At 60.0% G+C, this 20113-nt stretch overlaps 1 protein-coding gene across 1 annotated transcript; it reads right to left on the reverse strand.

Moving 5' to 3' along the window:
- Positions 1–5050: 5050 nt before the first annotated feature.
- Positions 5051–18487, reverse strand: LOC138068162 (maestro heat-like repeat-containing protein family member 7). Its single transcript, XM_068954266.1, has 24 exons — positions 18437–18487; positions 17170–17324; positions 16579–16673; positions 16244–16369; positions 16053–16132; positions 15476–15596; positions 15063–15149; positions 14149–14253; positions 13548–13728; positions 12997–13106; positions 12319–12468; positions 11959–12113; positions 11400–11547; positions 10599–10786; positions 10373–10510; positions 9730–9844; positions 9124–9261; positions 8448–8624; positions 7658–7813; positions 7262–7363; positions 6799–6901; positions 6517–6576; positions 5585–6208; positions 5051–5158 (listed from the first exon to the last, which is right to left on the reverse strand). The coding sequence occupies exons 2-23, from the start codon at positions 17321–17323 to the stop codon at positions 6042–6044; spliced, it is 2856 nt and encodes a 951-aa protein (XP_068810367.1). The 5' UTR covers position 17324; positions 18437–18487; the 3' UTR covers positions 5051–5158; positions 5585–6041.
- Between the last annotated feature and the right edge of the window lie 1626 nt (positions 18488–20113).

The following is a 20113-nucleotide window of genomic DNA, read 5'->3' on the forward strand; positions in this document are numbered from 1 at the left end:
GGAATGTGCTGCGCAGGTGAGCTGCAGCTGGTGCAGCAAGCATTGCTGGTTTGAAGCGGTGGCTTGCTCCTTTGCCCTTTCCCAGAGAAATGCAATCTGATAATGGATGACATCTGTAAGAACAAAGAACTGCAAAGGTGGAGTTCTTCCCGTGGAGTCCAGTGGACTTTCCACCTACCGTGTCGAGCTCAATGCAATGGGGGAGGAGAAAGATGGAATGGATGAGAGAACGAACAGCAATGCAAGAGTGACTCTTCTCTCTTAGAATACTTCTAAATGGGGATTGGATTTGTGGGAAGTCTGAAGTTGGCCTCCCACCATGGGAAGTGTCAGAGAAGGACATTGTATCTGATTTAGCTTCAGCTTAGTCTCAGGGCCTAAAGTAGATGAAGCCTGCGGGCCTCAAGGCCGAGCTGTGAATGAACTTGAGAAACATTGCTGGCAATGTAGCTGCAAAACCATTTATGACCAGCTACTAAGGCTACAAAAGCAGCTAATGAGGATGTAAAATAGGATGCAGGAGACAAGATGGGATGCACGTGGGTTGGGGTTGACCTTGGAGGAGATAAGGGCCTGGGCTGTAGGCCAGGAGCTGTCCGAAGGAGAGAGAGACCAGTCAGAAGGGGAGAGACCAGTGACTCAGAAAAGAAGACTGGAGGAGACTGTCACTGGCAGGTGGGGAAATAAGACTGCAAAGGGTCTGATTAGCCCAGAATGTCTTTGTTCAGGGTCCCTGCGTGGAGGCAGCCAGCTCGAGCTGTTACTTCCTGTACTGTCATTTATTCTTGTAATTCATGTCAAAGAAATAATTAATTCTGCTCCTATATGTGCATGAGACTCTGCTCCTCGGAAACCTAGGGTGGGGCCATGTCTACAACAGGAAGTCCCCTAGATGAGGGGTTTGTGTCAGTAGCTGCACAAATTCCTTTGAAAACACTGTCAAGGTCCTGGAGAATCACCGATCACAGGACGGCTGAGGTTGGAATGGACCTCTGGAGATCATCTAGTCCAACCCCCCTGCTCAAGCAGGGTCCTCCAGAGCACATTGCCCAGGACCCCACCCAGATGGCTTTTGAGTATCTCCAGGGAAGGAGACTGCACAGCCTCTCTGGGCAACCTGTGCCAGTGCTCCGTCACCCTCCCAGCCCAGAAGTTTTTCCTCCTGTGCACATGGAACTGCCTGTGGTTCAGTTTGTGCCCGTTGCCTCTTGTCCTGTCACTGGGCTCTACTGAGATCCCCTCTCAGTCTTGTCTTCTCCAGGCTCTACAGGCCGAGCTCTCGCAGCCTTTCTTCACAGGAGACATGCTGCAGTCCCCTCATCATCTTTGTAGCCCTCCGCCGGACTCTCTCCAGTAGGGCCATGTCTCTCTTGTACCCTCTTTCCAGCAGGTCAACCCCCAGCCTGTCCTGGGCCATGGAGTTCTTCCTCCCTAGGTGCAGGACCCTGCACTTGCCTTTGTTGAACTTGAGACGGTTCCTCTCTGCCCATGAGGTTGTGATTAAACAAGGTTGTGGCTCTTTTTCTGGATGGTGGACGGGTGGGATGGCAGCAGGACGAGGAGTCATGAGGGGAGGAAGGGGAATTCCATTAACTTCTGCACCTGGGTTAGGTTCTTGGGAGGGTTATTATTGTGGGAAGTGAGGACATATGCAGCGTGAGTGCCCAAGCTGTGCACGAATTCAGCCACAGTCAGGGGTGAATCCTCCTTTGGGAGAAAATCAAGATGTAGGCCGAACTGATGAATGACTAGTTGAGGAGGAATATCCTTGTGCTTGTATTCGATGTGTATGTATGTTTTTGGATGTAATCCCTTTGGCTAGTCAGGGCTGCATAACCAGGAAAGTGGCTGGAAAGCAAGTAACCTTTCTAGTGGCTACAGGGGCTACTTTATCTCTCAAGCCATGGAGCTCAATGACAGTCCTTCCGAGATGGGTGTGTTATAAAGGTCCGCAGGCATTCACCATTAAGTCAGAGTCAGACTCTTATACGATCGTTTGTTTCAGCTGGAGCTGGGTGCCTCCAAAGAGGGACCCAGAACAAAGACATTCTGGGCTAATTATACTCCTTCCAGTCTTATTTCCCCGCCTGCCAGTGACAGTCTCTTCCAGTCTTCTTTCCTGAGTTGCTGGTCTCTTTCCTTGTAAATGGATTGTGTCTACATCCCAGGACGGTTGCTGTGTTCCTGCTTCAAAGTGCCTTATCTTATCCGGAGGCTAACCGTGACCTCTGTCCATTGTGTTCTGTATGTTGGAGGGCTGATTCTGGCTGCTTCTGCAGTTGTTGCGTCAGCAGCAGCCCACAGGTTCGGTAAAAGCTTCGGCCTGCAGGCTTCAGGGCATTATTTTAAATAAAATAATTACTTATTTAAATGATTTTACAGCATAGAAACAGCTCGAAGTGGGTGCCTCTGGAGAAGGACACCGGACAAAGAAATTCTGGGGTAATTAGACCCCTTACAGTTTTATTTTCCCACCGGCCAGTGAAGGCCTCCTCCAATCTTCTTTACTGAGTCGGTGGTCTCTCCCCTTCTGATTGGTGTCTCTCTCCTCTGACAGCTCCTGGCCTACAGCCCAGGCTGGATGCCATGTCCTTGTTTCTCCCAGGCCCTTATCTCCTCCAAGGTCAACCCCAACCCACGTGCATCCCATCTTGTCTCCTGCAGTCTACTTTGTAGCCTCATGAGCTAGTTTTGTATCTTTGTCAGCTAGTTTTAACTGGTTTGGCAGTTACAACATTGGCAAGGTCACATCCTTCGCAAAGTTTCTGGAGTTCAAGGACAGTTCAGCCTTGAGGCCTGCAGGTACTTTAGGCACTGATGCTAAGCAAGAGTGAGACTTATGCGAAGCTGAAGCTAAATCGGCTACAATTTCCTTCTCCAACAGTCCTCCCTTGGTTTCTATGAGCACACCTGCTGGATACATATATTGGGGTAGAGTATTTGTGCACATCATAGAGGAGAATGTGAGGCACTTTTTCTCCTTTTTTTTTTTTTTTTTTTGTGAAGTTTACCTTAGATTAAATAATCTAATGAAAAGGCGCCCAGGTGTTGCTGGGTTGTTAAGAAAGCCTTACTGCAGGGATTTGGTTTGGAGACTCAAGAACTGAGATGCAGCTGTGCTTTTGCAGCCGGGCACTAATTCGTGAAGCACAAAGTATAGGCATTCCTCTTTTTCGATTGTAATCCCGTTCCCAATAGTGCATTATGACAAACAAGAAGTTACGTTACCATTTTTAGTTATTGAAGGCAGAACACTGAAGGAGATAAGCCCGCCTTAACTAGGATAATCCTTCTGTTAAGCAAACATGAAGATGGTACTGCTCTTTTGGAAGTTTGTCTGCAGCTCTTGAAAAAGCAGGTATCTCCCTAAGAGACAGCATCTCGAAGATGTACACAATATGCTAAACATTTCTCTCTCCTCAGAGTTTCTGGATTCCCCTGTCTCTAGTCATTGTGAATACTGTCCACCCTCCCAAACTGATCCGCTTCCCTGGGGGCTCCTTACTCCTGGGGGCCTTCTTGGACAAAGGGGACATTCTCTCTGCATACGTCCTACATTGCCACAGAAATAACATTCCGGTCCCTCACTGTCTGCCCATCTTCTCCTGTCCCCTTCTCGTCCTTGCCCTTGGCATTGCCCTAGCCTTCCTCGGCCTCCTCTGTCTCTTCCTCTACCCCTTCCTCTAATTTGCAAGTTCCGTGCTGAAGCTGCTGCTAAGAGATTAGCCTCTTCTTGGTTTTCCTTTTTCCGTTCCTTTGCTTGCTTCCCTTGCTGTTTCTCCTCTCGCCCGTCATAGACCAATACTGCCACGCTTAAAATCCTTTGTGAAGTTTCTCCTTGCCACCCTGGCATGTGCTCCTTCAACTCTTTTGGGCTATCCGGAGCGGCCTGATGGACAAAGACACTAATGGCTAGTGCATCATTCCAATTCTGGAAAGTCCTTCCCCCATAGTTCAACAAGGCTTGCCCTAGTCTTCCCCCAAAATCCCTGGCCTCTTTGTCCAAGCTCTGTCTACGCTCCTTGCACTCTAGTCCAATCCACTCCTAGTTTGCTACATGCTCTAATAGCTTCTACCAAGTTCCGGAGTCCTGTCTGGCAAGCGACTCTGTCCCCTGCGTTATTGTAATCCCAATTTGGATTGTTTGCTGGCTAACGATTTGTGTTTCCCCCAGTCTGTTGTACAAACTTTGCCTCTTTATTAACTATTTTATCATCTCGCTCGTTTGGTCAGAACAACTCTCTCAAGAGTACTTGGGTATCCCGCCAGTTTGGATTATACCCAGTGCATATATATTAGAAAACAGCTGAGCGCTCCTTTCCACATCCTCCCTCAACCTGGGCATTTTGCTTGCCCACAATGCTCAATCACTCGGACTCCAGGGTTGGCTAGTAAATACATGCAGTACCACGTGAGGGGGGTTAGCTCCCCCCCCCCCCGCCCCCGCTGCACTCGGTTGTAATGCTGCTGCATTAGGTAAAACATTAGCAACCATAGGATGGAGTCCTGCCACGGGAGGAGGGGAAGTCTGAGTAAGAGGAGGAGAGGGACAGATAGACAGATCTTCAGGAGGCGCCACCGGAGGAGTGTAAGGCGGAGCAGTAGCTCCTGGGGCGTTATTTGGGACACCTATATCTGCTGCAGCAAGAGTAGTTTTACAGAGGGTGCCGTTTGTCCTCCTTGGATCTCGCCGGTCCCACATCCAATTATCCCCACACATACCAATAATCCATTCAGTGAGGCTTTTCATCTTCCAATATAAGCTGTAGCAGAGCTCATTTCTTAGAATCGAAGGATCCTTCCTTGGGTTAACCCCCACATTAATTGTAAGATGGACAATCATCCTGACATAAAGGGACAGCTAACTAGCTAGGGATCGATTTGACTGTAACGGCTTTTTTCTCCTTTTTGTTCCTTTTCCTTTTCTAAATTTGGATGTTTGGAGCCGAGAGGGTGCAATGGTGGTTGGCTACACTGCCATCTGGGGTGCCAAAGTGCTGTGGAAACACTTTGATCCTAGGTTTCCAAGAAGCAGAGCCTCACGCACATCTAGCAGCAAAATTTTATTTCTTTAAATGATGGTGCAGCATAGTAACTGCTGGAGCTGGGTGCCTCCAGGGAGGGACCTTGAACAAAGGAATTCTGGCCTAATTAGACCCTTTACAGTTTTATTTCCCACCTGCCAGGGAAGGTCTCCCCCAATCTTCTTTACTGAGTCTTCTTTACTCTCCTTCTGGTTGGTGTCTCTCTCCTTCTGGTTGGTCTTGGCCTTCAGCCCACACTGGTTGCCATGTCCTTGTTTCCCACAGTCCCTTATCTCCTCCGAGGTCAACCCCAACCCAGGTGCATCCCATCTTGTCCCCTGCAGTCTACTTTTTAGCCCCATGAGCTAGCTGTGTATCTTTATTAGCTGCTTTTAATGGGTTTGGCCGTTACATGCTCAGCAATGATTCTGGAGTTCATGGACGGTTCGGCCTTGAGGCCTGCATGCGCAGGGTAGGCAGTGGCGATAGAAACAGAGCTGCATGTCATACCCCAGCTCTGCCCTTCCACCTGAGATGCAAGCCCTGAAGACAGCAGGGGCCTGCTCTTGCCCTGGGGTGACTGGAGAGGGCAGGGGAGGCCAAAGCTTTTCTCCCCCTTTCCCTTGGCTATTGTGGGCCAGCAGAGCAGTTGACGCTTTGCAGCAAAACCAAAGTGTGTCAGGCCGCTCTACGCTGGCCTGGCATATTGGAACGAGTGGACACCCCGTCCCCCCCAGGACAAGCCAGATTCATGCAGGCAGCAAGTTTTGCCCCTTGCCTTTGGCTCCCTAAAAAAAGAACACTCACTCCGGCTGAGGAAACGGGGCTGTATCTTTGCGGGAAGCCCAACAAAGCCATGAAGCGGTAGCACAACAGGGGCTGTGCTTGAGGAGTCGAGCTGTCCTGGGGCTGCGGGAGATGCCAGCAATGAGCCAGACCTTCCAGCACACTTGCGTGTGTCCGTGGTGTGCAGCACCATGGCATTGGCACAGCTGCGTCAGCTCTGCTCAAACAGAGTCACGTCCTGGCGGGAGGGTGCCACCTCGCCCATGCTCTCGGGAGCCAGGGACACAGTGCTCCGAGGTGGAATCTTGATGTTCTCCTTGGCACCCTCAGGTTCATGATGGTCTGTGACACCAGGCAACGGACTAAAGGTTCCGCATCATTTTCCAGGGGCTGGAGGGCTGCGAGAGAAAGGCACCGAGCTGAGAACAGACTCCCACCTTTGCAGAGATCCCAGGAATCCCCCCCCAGGCAGGGCCAGCCCCACTCAGCTCTTCCCATGCGGAGGAGGCAGCAGGTAGGACAAATGGATCAGCTGGCACTTGCAGGTCGGCCAAGCCCCAGATGCGCCCCAAATACCCCCTGCTCTCCCCCACATAGGGACACAGAGCCTTCCTCACCTGGGGCAGGCCAGTGAACTGCAGCTCACTTCCCAGCCTCCTCCCTCCTCCCTGCCAGGGCTGCCTGACACAGCGCTGCTCTCACTCACCAGTGCACAGCTCCTGCACCTTCTCCTTCCTCCGCTTCTTCACTTGCTGCCCGATGAGCCCTAGGCAAACACCTCCGCTCACCCCTCATACTCCCCAGCAAGCCCCCAGCAGCACAGCTCCCATCTGGCCTTGCCAGCTTGGCCATGCAGCCTGCTCCCCTTGGGCAAGGCTGGCCCCAGCCCCGTCCCCACGGTGCAGGACCCAGGGACGGTGGGAGGGACTGAAGACCCTCCTGTGTGCCCGTCTGGGTGGGCAGGCATGGCCCTGGGCTTGTGGCTCACCAATGAACCTCACAGCTGCCTCCCGCAAGGATGCGTCCGGGTTCTCCAGGTATGGCAGGCTCTGGCGCAGGTGTTGCTCCGCTCTGCTCCTGTCCCTCAGCAGCTGCAGACAGCACAAGGACAGGGGGTTGGCACCGAGCCTCCCCAGAAGGCCAGGCCTGTCCCTCCTCCCAGCTCCGGCCTCCTCTTCCTTCCTGCCCACGCCTCCCAGCTAGAAGCTGGCTGGTAGCCAGGTTCAGAGGGAGCAGAGGGCAGAGCGGGGCCTGCGGGTGCTGAGATCCCCGCCATGCTTCTGCCAAGGCCCAGCCAGGCCAGGGGCCCCTTCAGCACCCCAGCGGGCACTTAGAGTAGAGGGCTCTGGGCTGCAGCAGTGCGTGAGGGGCACAGCTGTGCACCCTGCCCACTGGCCATGGCGGCAGGCCTCATCCCGCCGCGGCCCCGGGGGCTTTGGCCACGTCCTTACCACGCACTCCCCGATCTTCCATGTCTCCGCTCTTCTGGCCAGCTGCTTGAGCTCCTCCCACTTGAGGAACTGTGCAGCGCTCACCAGGGCTTCCTGAGAGGCCTGCAGAGCAACAGAGACCAGGAGATGCCACCGCAGCCACGGCAGGACACCCTGGGTCCCCCTCGTCTTGGCAAGGCTCCCAGCCTTTCCCAGCCCCAAATGGCACGACGCAGCGTGCCACTAGGTCTGGCCCTCCCTGAAGGCAGAGGCAGCTCTGCCTTGTCCTTCGGCACACAGGAAGCTGCACCTCATGCTGCCATGCGTTCCAAGGCACACTTGGCAGCAGCCCTTGCCTTGCTGCTCACCTCCACCCACGGCATGTCAGCATTGCTTCCCCAAAACACTGCTCCCTACCTGGGCCACTCTCTGCACCTTGTCACTCATGTGGAGGAAGAGCGGCACCAGGCTCCTCTGTGCATGCTGCTTCAGGTTCCGTTTGTTCTTCCCCACCACAATCTCCAGCAGGTCTTTGAAGAGGAGCATGGAGAGCTCTCGCACTCTGCTGTCTTCCTGCAGGCAGGGAGGAGAGCAGGGGAGGCCTCAGCAACGACTCCAGGAACGGGGCCCGACAAGAGCGTTTGCCGTTGCAAGGCCTCGTCCTCTCCGGGCACAACTGTCCCCCAGCCCGGCCAGAGGTCGGAGCTGAGGACAAGCCTCTGCTGAGGCAGCCTGGACAATGAGGGTTGTCGGCAGCAGCACGACAAGCCTCCCTGGGCTCTGTCTCCCTCTCCCTCTGGAGGGAGCTTCTTGGATTTCCCTAGGCCTCCATCAGGGCCCCCGCACACAACAAGAGGACAGAAAGGGACAGTCCCGCAGCACGGCCTCTCCCTCGCTCTCTAGCCTGCTCCTACCTCTCTGCTCATCGCTGCCCCAGGCCACGGCAAGCGCCGCACGCAGTCAAGCACGAGACGCAGCAGCCGAGAGCAGACAGGGGGCTGGTTTGCTCTACTCCCACAGCCCCGGACACCAAGGCCAGCACAGGGCATGGGCTGAGAACCACAGGGCAAAAGGTTTCCTGACATACAGCAGGGCCTGTGTGGGGACGTGCCAACAGGCACGTATGCAGAGGGGCACACAGCACCCAGACCACGCATACGGACCCCCGGACACACCAGCAGAGCCCCGGCTCTCCCATCAGCCTTACGTCATCAAAGCGAGGCAGAAGCTTCTCGGCCAGCTGCAGAACAATCGGGTTGGAGCCCTTCTGTTCCAGGTAGCTGAGGATGTTTCTCAGCAGCATCAGGCTTCCCACACGCACTTCCCTGCAAGCATCCTGCAGCCACTCCATGCTGTCTGGGAGCAGGCTCTGCATTCTCCTTTTCTGTGGGAAACACACAACTTTCTTTGTGGGAAGCAAGGCCAGAACCCCCCCCGCCCCGCCCAAAAGTGCTCTGCCTGCTCTTTTCCCATCAGGGCTCAGTGGCCAGGGCCAGGGCTCTGCACACACGCAGGCCTTGGGCACAGAGGCTGCAGTGCAGGGCACAGATCTGCAAGGGGGCCCTCAGCATGCACTGGCCTCTGTAGGGAGCAAAGCTGCTGCCTCAAGGCCCAGGAGCACCTGGCTGCCTTAGCCCGGCCCTGTGCTCCAGCTCATTGTCCCTCTCCCAGATCTTCCCGCTGGGCACTGGTGCCTTTCTCCTTGTGCAGCACGGCCAAGGGCCTGGCATGACACTCGGGGCAGATGAATGGGGCAGCGGAGACTTGGGAGCAGCTACCACACCTCCGGATTGCCAGCCAAGTCCAAGCCACTCTCTGACCCAGTGTCTCCTGTCAAGCCCCAGGCTGCCAGCATGGCTTCACCCGCCTGCCCCCCTCCTCACCATCTTGGGTCTATTCAACAGGGCCACGAGGCCTCTGAACGCCAGTCTGCGCATCTCCAGGCTCTCACTCTGCGCATAACCCTGGACGAGTGGCAGGACCTCCTCATCCATGTCGGCAAGGTCAGGGCATTCCAGCAGCTGAAATGGACACAGCACTGAAAGACTGGCACAGCCGGCAGCACTGCCCGCAGCGTGCAGCTCTCCATCCCACCCACCATCCAGGGCAAGGGCACCAGGCCCTCACAAAGCTCAGCCCAAACACAGCAGGCATTGTGCAGACACCCCTGGGCCCTGCTCCCAGCCCCGCGCCTCACGGCACACTGCACACACTGCTCGCCTCCTCCTCCCGTCCCCTGAACCCTCCGCAGCCTCTTGTTCTCATCCCTTGGAGGAGCAATTGAACACAGACAGCTGCCACAAAGCAGGCACGAAATACAAGTGCTTACGAGTGGTCGCCCAGCAGAAACGAGCCAAGGCCGGGGCTACTAACAGGAGCGTATGCATTGCCCCAGCTCCATTCACCAGCATCACCCCACACGCATGTGCACAAGCGAGCACAGCATTTAGAGGCCCCTCCAGAGAGGCACTGCTTGCCATGAGGCCCACCTCGACAAAGAAAGCCATGACGGGCAGCTGATGAAACTGGTCCTCCCTCCTCAGCAGCCTTGCCAGCTGGCGGAAGATCCAGCGACGCAGGTGACTGGCAGCCCCCCTCATTGCTCTGTCAGAGGCAAGAAGGCAGTGTTGGGCCTCAGCCGAGCAGGCAAACCTCCTCTGGCATCGCTCTGCTTGGCACGCAGCTCCTGCAGCCAGCGGCATTTGCTCATGGAGCACTGCTCTTGCCCTACCACACCTTGCCATTAGAAAGTCAGCGTCAGGCATCATTACGTTCCTTTTGGTGGGAGACCGGAGAAACAGCCTTCCTGCCCAGGCGGCATGGCCTGCCCACACATCCCCTCTCCTGCCCGCTTTGGATTCCTGTGCCCCTGGGCCCTCCCCAGGTTCTCCTGCGCACGACCCTCTCCCACAGCTCCTAACACCACCTGCTCCCCCAGCAGCTCTCCAAGCTGGGCAGCATGGCAGCTCCCAGGGCCCTTCTGCTGGGCGAGCCCTTGCCACAAGGGCTGAGGCTGCAGCCTCTTTCTTGGAGAAGTGGCGTTCCCCCTCCCCCACCAAGAAGCACATGGGGAGGCACACCCCACAGCCAGGGAAGAGGTGCTGGGCCAGAGCAGGCCGGAAAGGGCTCTACCTGGCCAGCACCACCACTCCCTTCTGCGAGGTGTCCGCATGCAGAAATAGGTCCCAGCCGCCCTTCCTCTCAACAGCCACGGCTACGGTCTCATAGTGGGCGCAGCGCAGCAGACTTTTCATGGCCTGCACGGCGCACCTGCATGCAGAGCAAAGCCCAGGTCACACTGGCAGCCTGGCCCTGCCTCCAGGTGCAGTGCAGAGACAGGGCGAGCGGGATCGAGCACCTGACGTGGCTGGTGGGACGGGACTCATCCCGTTGGCATTCCCTCAAGAAGATATTTGCTTCCTGGTGGCTGAACTCTGCTGTGAAGACCATCTGCAAGAGCAGCGCCAGGAAGAGCTGGGGGAAAAACGCCTTCACCGCCTCTGGGCAGACGGGCTCCCGGATGATCTCACACAGTGCCCTCGTTGCCTGCAGAAAACACCCAGTCACACCTCTCACTCCCGAGCAGTCCCCGGCATGCTTCCACAGCCCTCCAGGTGGGAGGCTCGAGCACAGCCTTGGAGCATGGGAAATGCAGCTGGAGGCCTCAGCCTGGCTGCCTGACCAGGGCCAGCGCCCGCAGGCTCTTGGGCCTCAGCTCCTGGTTGTACACAGTGAGCCTTCCTGCCTCAGCATGACCATCACCTCGGCAGGCTTCGTGTAGCGTGCACGCTCGGCCAGGCTCCCTGTCCCAGGCCGTGCTGCCTGCCCAGGTTTTGCAGGAGCCCTACTCCTGCCCCTCACCTTGCCCCCAACCCGACCCTGGCTTTCCAGCCTACTGAGCGAGGTCAGCGGATGCAGGGACAGCGTCGGATGGAGATTTCCTGGGCATGGCCAGCCTGGCTGTTGGTGTGCAGAGAGGCCAGGCAGCACTTGGCAGCCCTGTGTGCTGGCACAGTCGGAGGCCTGGCGCTGGCCATGTTGTAGCCATGGGCCCAGGAGAGGTCCCTGCTTGGGGGCACACGGGCAGCGGAGAGGGGGAGGGGGCCCAGGGAGGCAGGCACCAGCCTGGGGGCACGGGAGGCCTCGTCCCCTAACTCACGGCCAGCGGAAGGATGCAGTTGTTGTCCCTGTCGGAGCTGGACTGCTTGCGCAGTGGCCGCTCCTCCAGCAAGCTCAGCAGCTCCCGCAGCATGTCCGGCGCAAGCATCGGCTTATCCATCAGCACCTTCCACATGCTCACGGCAGTGCTGCAGGCCCAGAGCGCCTTGTCAGTGGCACTTCCTTGGCCGCAGCACCGTAGCCTGGGCCAGCCCTGGAGGTCCCCAGCTGTGTGCCAGCCCTGCCCCTGCCCACCCCCTCCTCCCTGGCAGCCCCAAGAGGGTCCTGCCCAGGCAGGCAGCACATGACCAAGCTGAAGCCCCTTGCGCGGCAGGGAGCGTGCAGAGCCGCTGCGCTCTGCGGCTCAAGGCAGGGACACTTGCTCAGCTCTGGCTCCTCAAGGCCTGCTTGAGGCACCAGGGCTGGGAAACGCTGGGCGAGACACAGGGCCCTGCCCCTCAGCCGTGTGCTGGCCTTCTGCTTGCCTCTGGCCCTCTTTGGGCCCTTCTCCCCATGGCCAATGAGCCACTGGAGCCCGTCCAGGCTGACGGGCCCCATACCTGTTGCACAGTGGCGAGCAGTACAGCAGGCTCACGGTCACCTCGCTGGGCTCCAAGCAGGCCAGCTGGCAAAGGGTCTTGTTTAGGGTGACCCGGGCCGACAGCTCCCTCACATACTTGACGTTCCTGTAGAGGCACCTTATGATGCGTGGCACCTGGAAGACACAAGGCGGACGGTGAGGCTGCTCCCAGAGAGCAGCCAATACCCCAGCTCCCACTCACTTCTCCTTCCCTCTCCACCACTCCCACCGCTCCTTGCTGCCTTCCAAGGGGCTCCGCTGCCCACGAACACTGGCTCTCGGCGGGGAAACAGCGCCCCAGAGGGTCGAGCCCCATGCACGCCAGCCCCAGGCTCCTTACATCTTCCAGCACAGAGAAAGCGTCCAGCAGGAACATGGTCAGCATGTGGGAAGCCACCTCCGTATTGTAGGTGCTGCAGTTCCTCATGCCCTCGATGGCTGTGACAATGACGTCTGTCCTTTCGGAAGGCTGCAGGTTTTTCACAAACAGCTGGGGCAGAAAGGACGTGAGAGAAGAAATGTCACACTGCGTGCTGCACTACTGCTGCTTAGCTAAGCAGTGGATGTGGCTCTGGAGAGAGGTGCGGGGCAGTGCTGGCACCGTGGCCCAGGAGAGCCAGGAGCACGCGCTGTGCTGGGTAGCAGCAGCATGGGGCATGTGGCCAGAGGGCCACCAGGGCAAGGCAGGATGCTCGGGAGCAGGCTCACAGTGCACTGGCTCTGCAGGCAACCCTAGCTTGCCGGTGGCCAGCAGGCTGCAGCTGCTGCTGGGACTCTTGGAGCCAAGCCTCTGGCTAGTCCCCGCTCAGGGACAGCGGGAGACACAGCAGTGAGAGCAGGGCTGCTACCAGGCAGCAACCAGTACTCTAGGTGCCACTCAGAGCTGCTTCCTTCTCCACCACCACCTCTGCATCAACCCCAAGGCCCCCTCAGCCCCACTCGTTAGGCATCCCTTTGCTCATCCACGTCTCCTCAGGACCCCATGGCCAACAGTCCCAGCAAGGGAAGTGCTCCTCACCCTCATGATCACGCTCATGTTGCTCGTCCACGAAAGGCAGAGCTCATTGTCGGCTTCCCTCTCCTTCTGGGGCTCCACATACTCTGGATCATCCTGCAGCATCGCCCGGCCTGAACAGCAGCAGAAAGACACAGCGGTCAGCAGGAGTCATGCAGAGCTGCAGCTGGCAGACTCATGGCGTCAGAGAGAAACCAGCCTGGCAGAGACAAAGGGCATGCCAGGAATGGATGGGGAGCAGGATTCCCAGGGAGGGTCGGGGCCTATTCCAGGGCAGAGAAGGGCAACTGCTTCAAAGGGTACCAAAAGCCTCACGGGCTTTCCGGTGCGAAGCCCGACACAAGCCGTAGCCTCTGAGCAGGGGCTGCTGAGCGTTTTCCAGGCCAGTGGTATCCAGGACAGGTACTAACAGCCCGCTCCCCTGCTCCTACATCAGCCGCGCCTCCTGCTCCTTTGCCTCACTGAGCAGAGGGGCCGAGGCAGTGCGATGCCTTCCCCGGCCTTGCCAGCGTGGCCGCGTGCAGAAGCACACAGCCCAGCACAGCTTCTCTTACGTTTTCGCTGCACGACGAATCTGAAGAGGCAATGAAGAGCATCCAAGGCCCCGCCCTTGGTCTCCGCGTCCTCGTAAGCACAGCAAAGGATGAGACAGCCCACCAGCTGTCCCAGCATCGGCACGGGGATCTTCCCATAGCAGGCAGGGCTCTCATCCACTCCTCCAAAGGGGTGCCACACCTGGGCAAGGCGGGTGGGACAGGTAGAAGGGCTGACGGGAGGCAGTCGCCACCAAAGCCCTGAAGCCAAGACTCTGCCCAGGCATGGATCCCAGCGGAGCCAAAGCTCTCGAGGGCCCTGCAGGCCTTGCCTCCCAAAGCAGCAGCCCAGCAAAGGCAGCACTGCCAGGCTGCGGCTCACATCATGCTCCGCGCGAACTGCTCCCCTGCACAGGGCTGGGGGCACAGCTGGCTCCTGCGACAAAGGGACTGCAGAGAAAAGCCCATGGAGAGAGGGCCAAAGAGCTTTGCTTCAGGGCAGAGCCTTGCTCAGTGCCTTAACCTGTGCCCACGCTTCCCTCCGAGGGACCCCTGAGCTGCACTGTGCTCTGGGCTGCTGCAAAGGGCCAAAGCGGGGGCTGCACGGTGCTTGGCTCCTTACCTCCAGCGAGGAATAGTTGGCCAGCAACTTGCTCAGCCTCCCAATCCTCCCCACGGCCCTCTCACGCACAGCTGCTCTCTCCGTCTTGGTGAAGGGCAGCAGCATCTGCAAGGAGAAAGGCTACTGCTCTGCCCGGGGAGCTGACGCCCACTCCAGCAGAAGCAGCTCTGCTAAGCGCCTGCCTGCAGTCCTACAGTGCACCAAGGCTTCCTCGGAGCTAGAGCCAAGCCTGGAATGGCCTTCCTGCCCCTACAGGCCCCAGCCTGCAAGGCCCACCTTGCCCTCAGGCAGCCAGCCACACCACCCAAGCCCCCTCCCAGCCTCTGCTCCTGGCCATGCACATGGCCCCGGGTGCCCTCTTCAGGATGGCAGGCCTTTCAGGCCACACCTTCCCTAGGGGTCTGCAGTGGGCAGCCTGGCCTCCGGCCTCCTGGCATGGCAGAAGAACCAAGCTTCCGGGCTCGGCTCCCCTTGCAGCACGGGCAGCTCCCAGTGGGTCTCTGCCCCATTCCGATCTGGCAAGGAAAGCACAAGGCACGCGGAGGCAGGGGGGCAGCAGCACCAGCTGCCATCAGTGCAGTGCCTAGAGAAGAAGGGTGACATTCCTCCCACTGCTTTGGTGCAAGGAGAGCTTTGGGGGCAGAGGTGGCCCAGGAGTGCTCATGGGGGCAAGGTGTTCCCAAGAGCCTGGAGGATGTTTGGGGTGGGAAGGGACTTGGGCTGTAGCCAGGGGACACTGGGCTCACAGAAGAGCCCAGTGGGGAACCTCCCCTCACCCAAGCGAGAAACGCCCCCTGCCTGCAGCGTGCTGCCTGTACATGGCACTCGGGGGGGGGAATGTCCACTCGAGGGTGTCACTTCCCTCTGGGCTGAGGAACAGGCCCAATGCAGCCCACTCTTTGCAAATGCCACACCTGCAAGATCTTCTGCAGCTCCAGGAGGCTGGAAGTGGCCGACTTGAGCACCAGCACCTCCAACATGTTGTCCATGGCATCGAGGGTCTGCAAGGAGGACAGGGGGCTGTGGCATTCCTTCCCCACTGCCTCTGACCCACAGCAGACTCAGTTGAACCCCTGCTGCCCAGCGAGGACACCCGCTGCCCTGCACGGGCCAACGAGAGGCCTCAGGGCAGGAGATCTGCTGTGCACGGACCAGCCCCTGGGCACTGCCCATGGCCCAGCCCACGGGAAGGGCATGAAGGCAGGAGGGTGGGAAAACAAAGCTGAGATCCTGCCCAGCCTTGGAGCTGACAGTCACCTCAGCACAGCGGAGCCAGGGGCAAGCCCAGAGGGGCTGGCGGGCTCCCTGTAGCTCACCCAGCACCTACCTTGGAGTAGAGGGACATGTCCACGGTCTCCATGTCTTCTCTTGGAGGAAGCAAGAAGACACTCTTGAAGCAGGCATGGAGAAGGCTGCTCTTTTTGCCCTCCAGAACCGGCTCCACTGCACTGCAAAGAGAGAGCGAGAGAGAGAGAGAGATGCCTGTTGGACACTGGTGCTGGGAGCAGTGCCTGGATGCCCTGGGGAGGTGGCTGTGGGCCGCTGGGGCAGGAGTCCCCCGGCTGCTACAGAGAGCATGTGAGGGAGCCCTGCAGGGAGGCACCTCCTCCCTCCATGAACTGGCCCAGGGGCAGAGGAGAGCCCAGGCAGCTAGGCCTCCCCCCTTCTCTACCACCTGCCTCCCCTTCTGCACTACAAGCCAAGGGGCCCTGGGGAGCTGCAGCAGGCAACCCTCTGCCCTCCCATCTGCCCTACTGACAAGCCTGGGCCAGGGGAGAGCAGAAGCGCAGCAGACAGCACCGCCAGCCTCCTCCCACCATGGTGCACACCTCCCAGCCAGGGACGGTGCCATCAGGCACATGCTGTGCACAGGTCCTGGCCAAACCAGGGGCTCTGCTAGCTACCTCATTGCCGTGATAGCAAGCATGGCTTGCTGGCGCACCGCTGTGCCCAGGCGCTCCAAGGGCTCCTCTTCCAGCAGCACCTGCACAGCACAACCGGCAGTCAGCACGACAACTGCCATCACCCAGCACCAGCAGACCCAGGGCCCAGCTGGCCTTGCCCCTGTCCTCACACCTGCTGCCTCTCCCCTCACCTCGATATGCTCGGCCAGCTCGTGTCGGCAGCAGAACACCTCCAGGCCCCAGGACAAGGTCTTGGCGCTGCTGCCTCCACAGAGGGTGCCGATGGACGCTAGAAACTTCAGCTTCTGCGCCTCTTGCTGACAGACGGGGAAGAGAGACAGAGTGAGCGCGAGAGGGGACAGGAAAGGCCAGCAGGACCAGAGCAGCCAGGGGGCTGCAGTGCTGGGCGGGACCCCGGACGGCAGCAGCTCTGCACAGCCAGCACCTCCCCAGCAGCCTGCCAGCAGACATGGGCGGACCCGCAGGGAGACCCAGGCACAGCCCCCATGGAAACGGCTGCACTTACCTGTTCTCGGCCACCCACAAAGGCCTGGATGAAGTCCAAGGCTTCCTCATCCTCTCTGGACAGCTCGGACCAGCTGCTGATGGAAAACCTTGCACCTGAGAAAGGAAGAGAGCCGGGAGCACTGCAGAGATGGAGGGCAGGCAGCAGAGAGCCGCGCAGTGAGCTCTGCCTGCCGGCCAGCCATGGGCCTGCTCCCGGGCACGCAGTCTCCCCCAGGCTGCTCAAGGCTGCACGGTGCCCAGCACATGGGCTGCCCTGCTGCAGCCAGCCAGGCAGGGCAAACCTCAACTGCACCAGGCTGGGGAACGTGCTGCCAGACGGGCAGCATCCCTCCTCCTGCCACGGAGCTGCCGCTCGCTGCCCGTCCCAGGCAGCAGGAGCTGCGTCCATCTGCGCTCTCCCTCCTGGGCGCATGCTGCGCTGGGGCCAGCTCCCAAGCCCCGAGCGGGCCCTGGCATCCGGGCACCGCTGTGCCACCACCTCAGGCACCCCGACACCACGTGCTGGGGAGATGGGAGCCCGGCGCAGAGCAGGGTGCGCTTCCCGGCCCTCACCCCAGCCCGGCCCAGCCCCACGGGGCCGCTCACTCACCTCTCCGCCACGCCTGGGACTCGAACCCCTCCAAGGGCCTCGAGGCAGAGCTGCTCTCCTCGGCAACTCTGTCCTGCTCCTGGGATGCCCGGCGCGGGCAGCCGTACTCCTGCTCCCAGGCCACCCGCGGGCGGCTGGGGGGTCTCTCCGCCATCCTGCGGCACGGAGCAGAGGCAGGAGGGGGACACTTGTTTAATGCAGAGCTGGGGAGGGTCCCCACGGGGGTGGGGGCAGCGCAGTCAAAGGTCCCCGCGCACGCCCCGGCCCTGGAGCCAGCTCTCCTGCGCCTCAGCCCCTGCCGCAAGGTCCTGCCCCCGCCACGGCCGAGGGCCCCCGCAGCCCCGTGGCACTGCCGAGCCCGGCCCCGTCGCTCTCACCCGCAGCAGGAGCTGGCAAGGCCTCGGCAAACGCCTCGACTCCGCGGGGCTGCCGGGGTGGCAGGGAAAGACGCGGCTGCGCTCGGGGGCTCCTCCTCGAGCTCCACGCGCTCCTGCCCTCTCCTGTCGCCGTCCGCCCGGACACTGCCCGCACCTGACAGCGCCGCCAGTGTCACAATGGGGGGGGTCACAATGGCCCCGCCGGGGGCGGCTCTGAGGTCACCTCTGCTGCGCGAGCTGCTCCAGCAGCAGCAGCCAGCGCCGCCAGGGGCTCCAGGGCCGCAGCGCGGCCGCCCCGGGCAGGAGGGAGCTGGGGCAGGGCAGGACGAGGCAGCTCGAGGGGCCGCGCGCGGCTCCGCATGGCCAGCTCCCTCCTCTTTCATCCCCGGCTGCCCACGCCTGGCCGCACTCACCTGCTCACCACTAACCACCAGCACCACCTCAAAACCTGACCCCACCGTACCTCTTGCCCCAATCCCCTCCTCTCATCCCTCACCCCAAACTCTAACCCTCCAGCCACAACCCAGACCTCCAACCCCTTTCCCTAACTCTTGCTCCAGCCCTCACCGGCATCTCCAACCCTCAGCCCTAGACAACAAATGCTAGCCGTCACCCCAGCCCTCACCCCTGCCATAGCCCACTCCCCCACAAAGCTAGCCAACACTCACAGCAAGCACCAGAAACCCGCAGCACAACCACCAAACCTCGCCCCACGCCTCACCCAACCCCTCACCCCATGCAGCCAGCTCTCGTCCCCAGCCCTGCCCTCAACACCAGCCCCCAAGCACCAACCCCAGGGAGATGCCCGAACCCCCACTGCCAGCCCCAACCCCTTCCCCAGCCGCCCTCCCCCTCGCACCAGCCCCCTACCCTGCAGCCCCGCCGCTCACCCTCACGCTCCCGCCGGGCCCCCTCGCGCCCCACCCCGGCAGGCAGAGGAAGGGCAGGACCGGGCCGTGCTGGGGCAGCTGAGCGTGGCAGGCACCGCTGCAGATGCTCTGCTCCAGCCCCGCTCCAGCAGGGGCACCTACAGCACGTTGCCCCACACCAGCACAGGCGGCTTTGCAGCTTCTCCTGCAGCGGAGACTCCACAGCCTCTCGGGGAACCTGCTCCACTGCTTAACCGCCCTCGCGGGGAAAAAGCGCTTTCCTGCGCTCAGGGGGAATCGCCTGCTTCGCCATTTTGGGCCACGGCAGCACCCAACTCCTGGGCCGGGGCCGGGGCCGGGGGCGGAGGGGCGGGGCCATGGCAGGGACGGGGCGCCAGCCGGGCCCCCCGCGCCGGCACAGGGAGCGCAGCAGGCTGCTGGGGCGCGGCCGTGGCGCAGACGCCCCCGCCGCACGCCCCTCGCCCACGGGCCCCGCCCGGGCCAGCCCCGGCCCCCGCGCACGCAGCAGGCCGCCGCCGCCGGGCCCTGCGCCACGCTGGCCCCGGCCGCGGCCGCAGGGACAGCCCGCCGGGCGGCCGTTGGGCGGCCTGCGTGTCGCTCACGGCTCACCCCGCCCCTCCCGGCCACCCATTCGCTCGCTGCCTCCCCTCGCTCCCCGATTGGCCGGGCGGGGGACGGGCTCTCCACCCGCCCGCGGCAGCTGCTGGCGCCAAGCAGAAGCTGCAGCTCCGCTCTGTGGAGAAGAGGCGGCTGCAGAGAGCCGCTCGCTCTGCCCGCAGCCCCGCCGCCTCCGGGCAGCGTTCTCCTGCCCGGCACCTGGCCCCTTCTCTGCACGGCACAGGTTATTGGCCTTGCCAGTTCTGCTGGCCCCCGGGGCCGTGGCCGGGCTCCCAAGTGGGCGGAAAACCACACGGACGTCGGGCAAAGAGCTGGTGAGCAGCCTGGACTGCTTCAGGCTGGAGCACGTTATACGGCGTAGAAATTATGCCCTCCACTCCTGCAAGTAGGAGGATGTTGGCCCGTTCAGCTGGCACGGTTGGAGCTGGAAAAGGATGCCTGCCCGTTGTCTAAAAGAAATTGTTGTAAAACCTAAAACCTTTTCCCTGTGTTTTACAAAAGCCAAACAGCTAACCTCGTGTGAACTCAAGGAGCAATTTCTCTGGGAGGACTGTATGAAAACTGAGGGTTTTTTTTGTTGTTGTTGTTTTGAGGAGAAAAGCACTCTTTCTTTTCCAAACCCTTGAGTTGGTGTTCTTTGACCTTCATACGTGAGTCGATTTCAGCCTAGAAGGCTCTTTTCCCACCGGTAGGTGTTGATGTTGACAGAGGCACCGCTGTGCTTTCTAGTGTGGCATGCTAGCACCTATTCCAAGAAGTGGAACTCTCTCTGCTTATTGCGTTGTGGCCAAGCAATACATCCGCACAATGGAAGAAGGTTGAGGGCAGAAGCCTGGCTGTGACTGACCACAGGTGTTGCCAAGGAAGCTGGATGAATCTCAGCACAAAGGGCGCCACAGGCTGGCCTTTGTTTTAAGGCATGCCCTGGACTCCTGCAAGCACCTGAAGGCTGGAAGTCCATCCTTCCAGGAGCAGAAACGATGAGCAGTAGAGGGAATGTGCTGCGCAGGTGAGCTGCAGCTGGTGCAGCAAGCATTGCTGGTTTGAAGCGGTGGCTTG

This window comes from Struthio camelus, chromosome 9, assembly GCF_040807025.1.
Source record: "Struthio camelus isolate bStrCam1 chromosome 9, bStrCam1.hap1, whole genome shotgun sequence".
Lineage (NCBI taxonomy): Eukaryota > Metazoa > Chordata > Aves > Struthioniformes > Struthionidae > Struthio > Struthio camelus.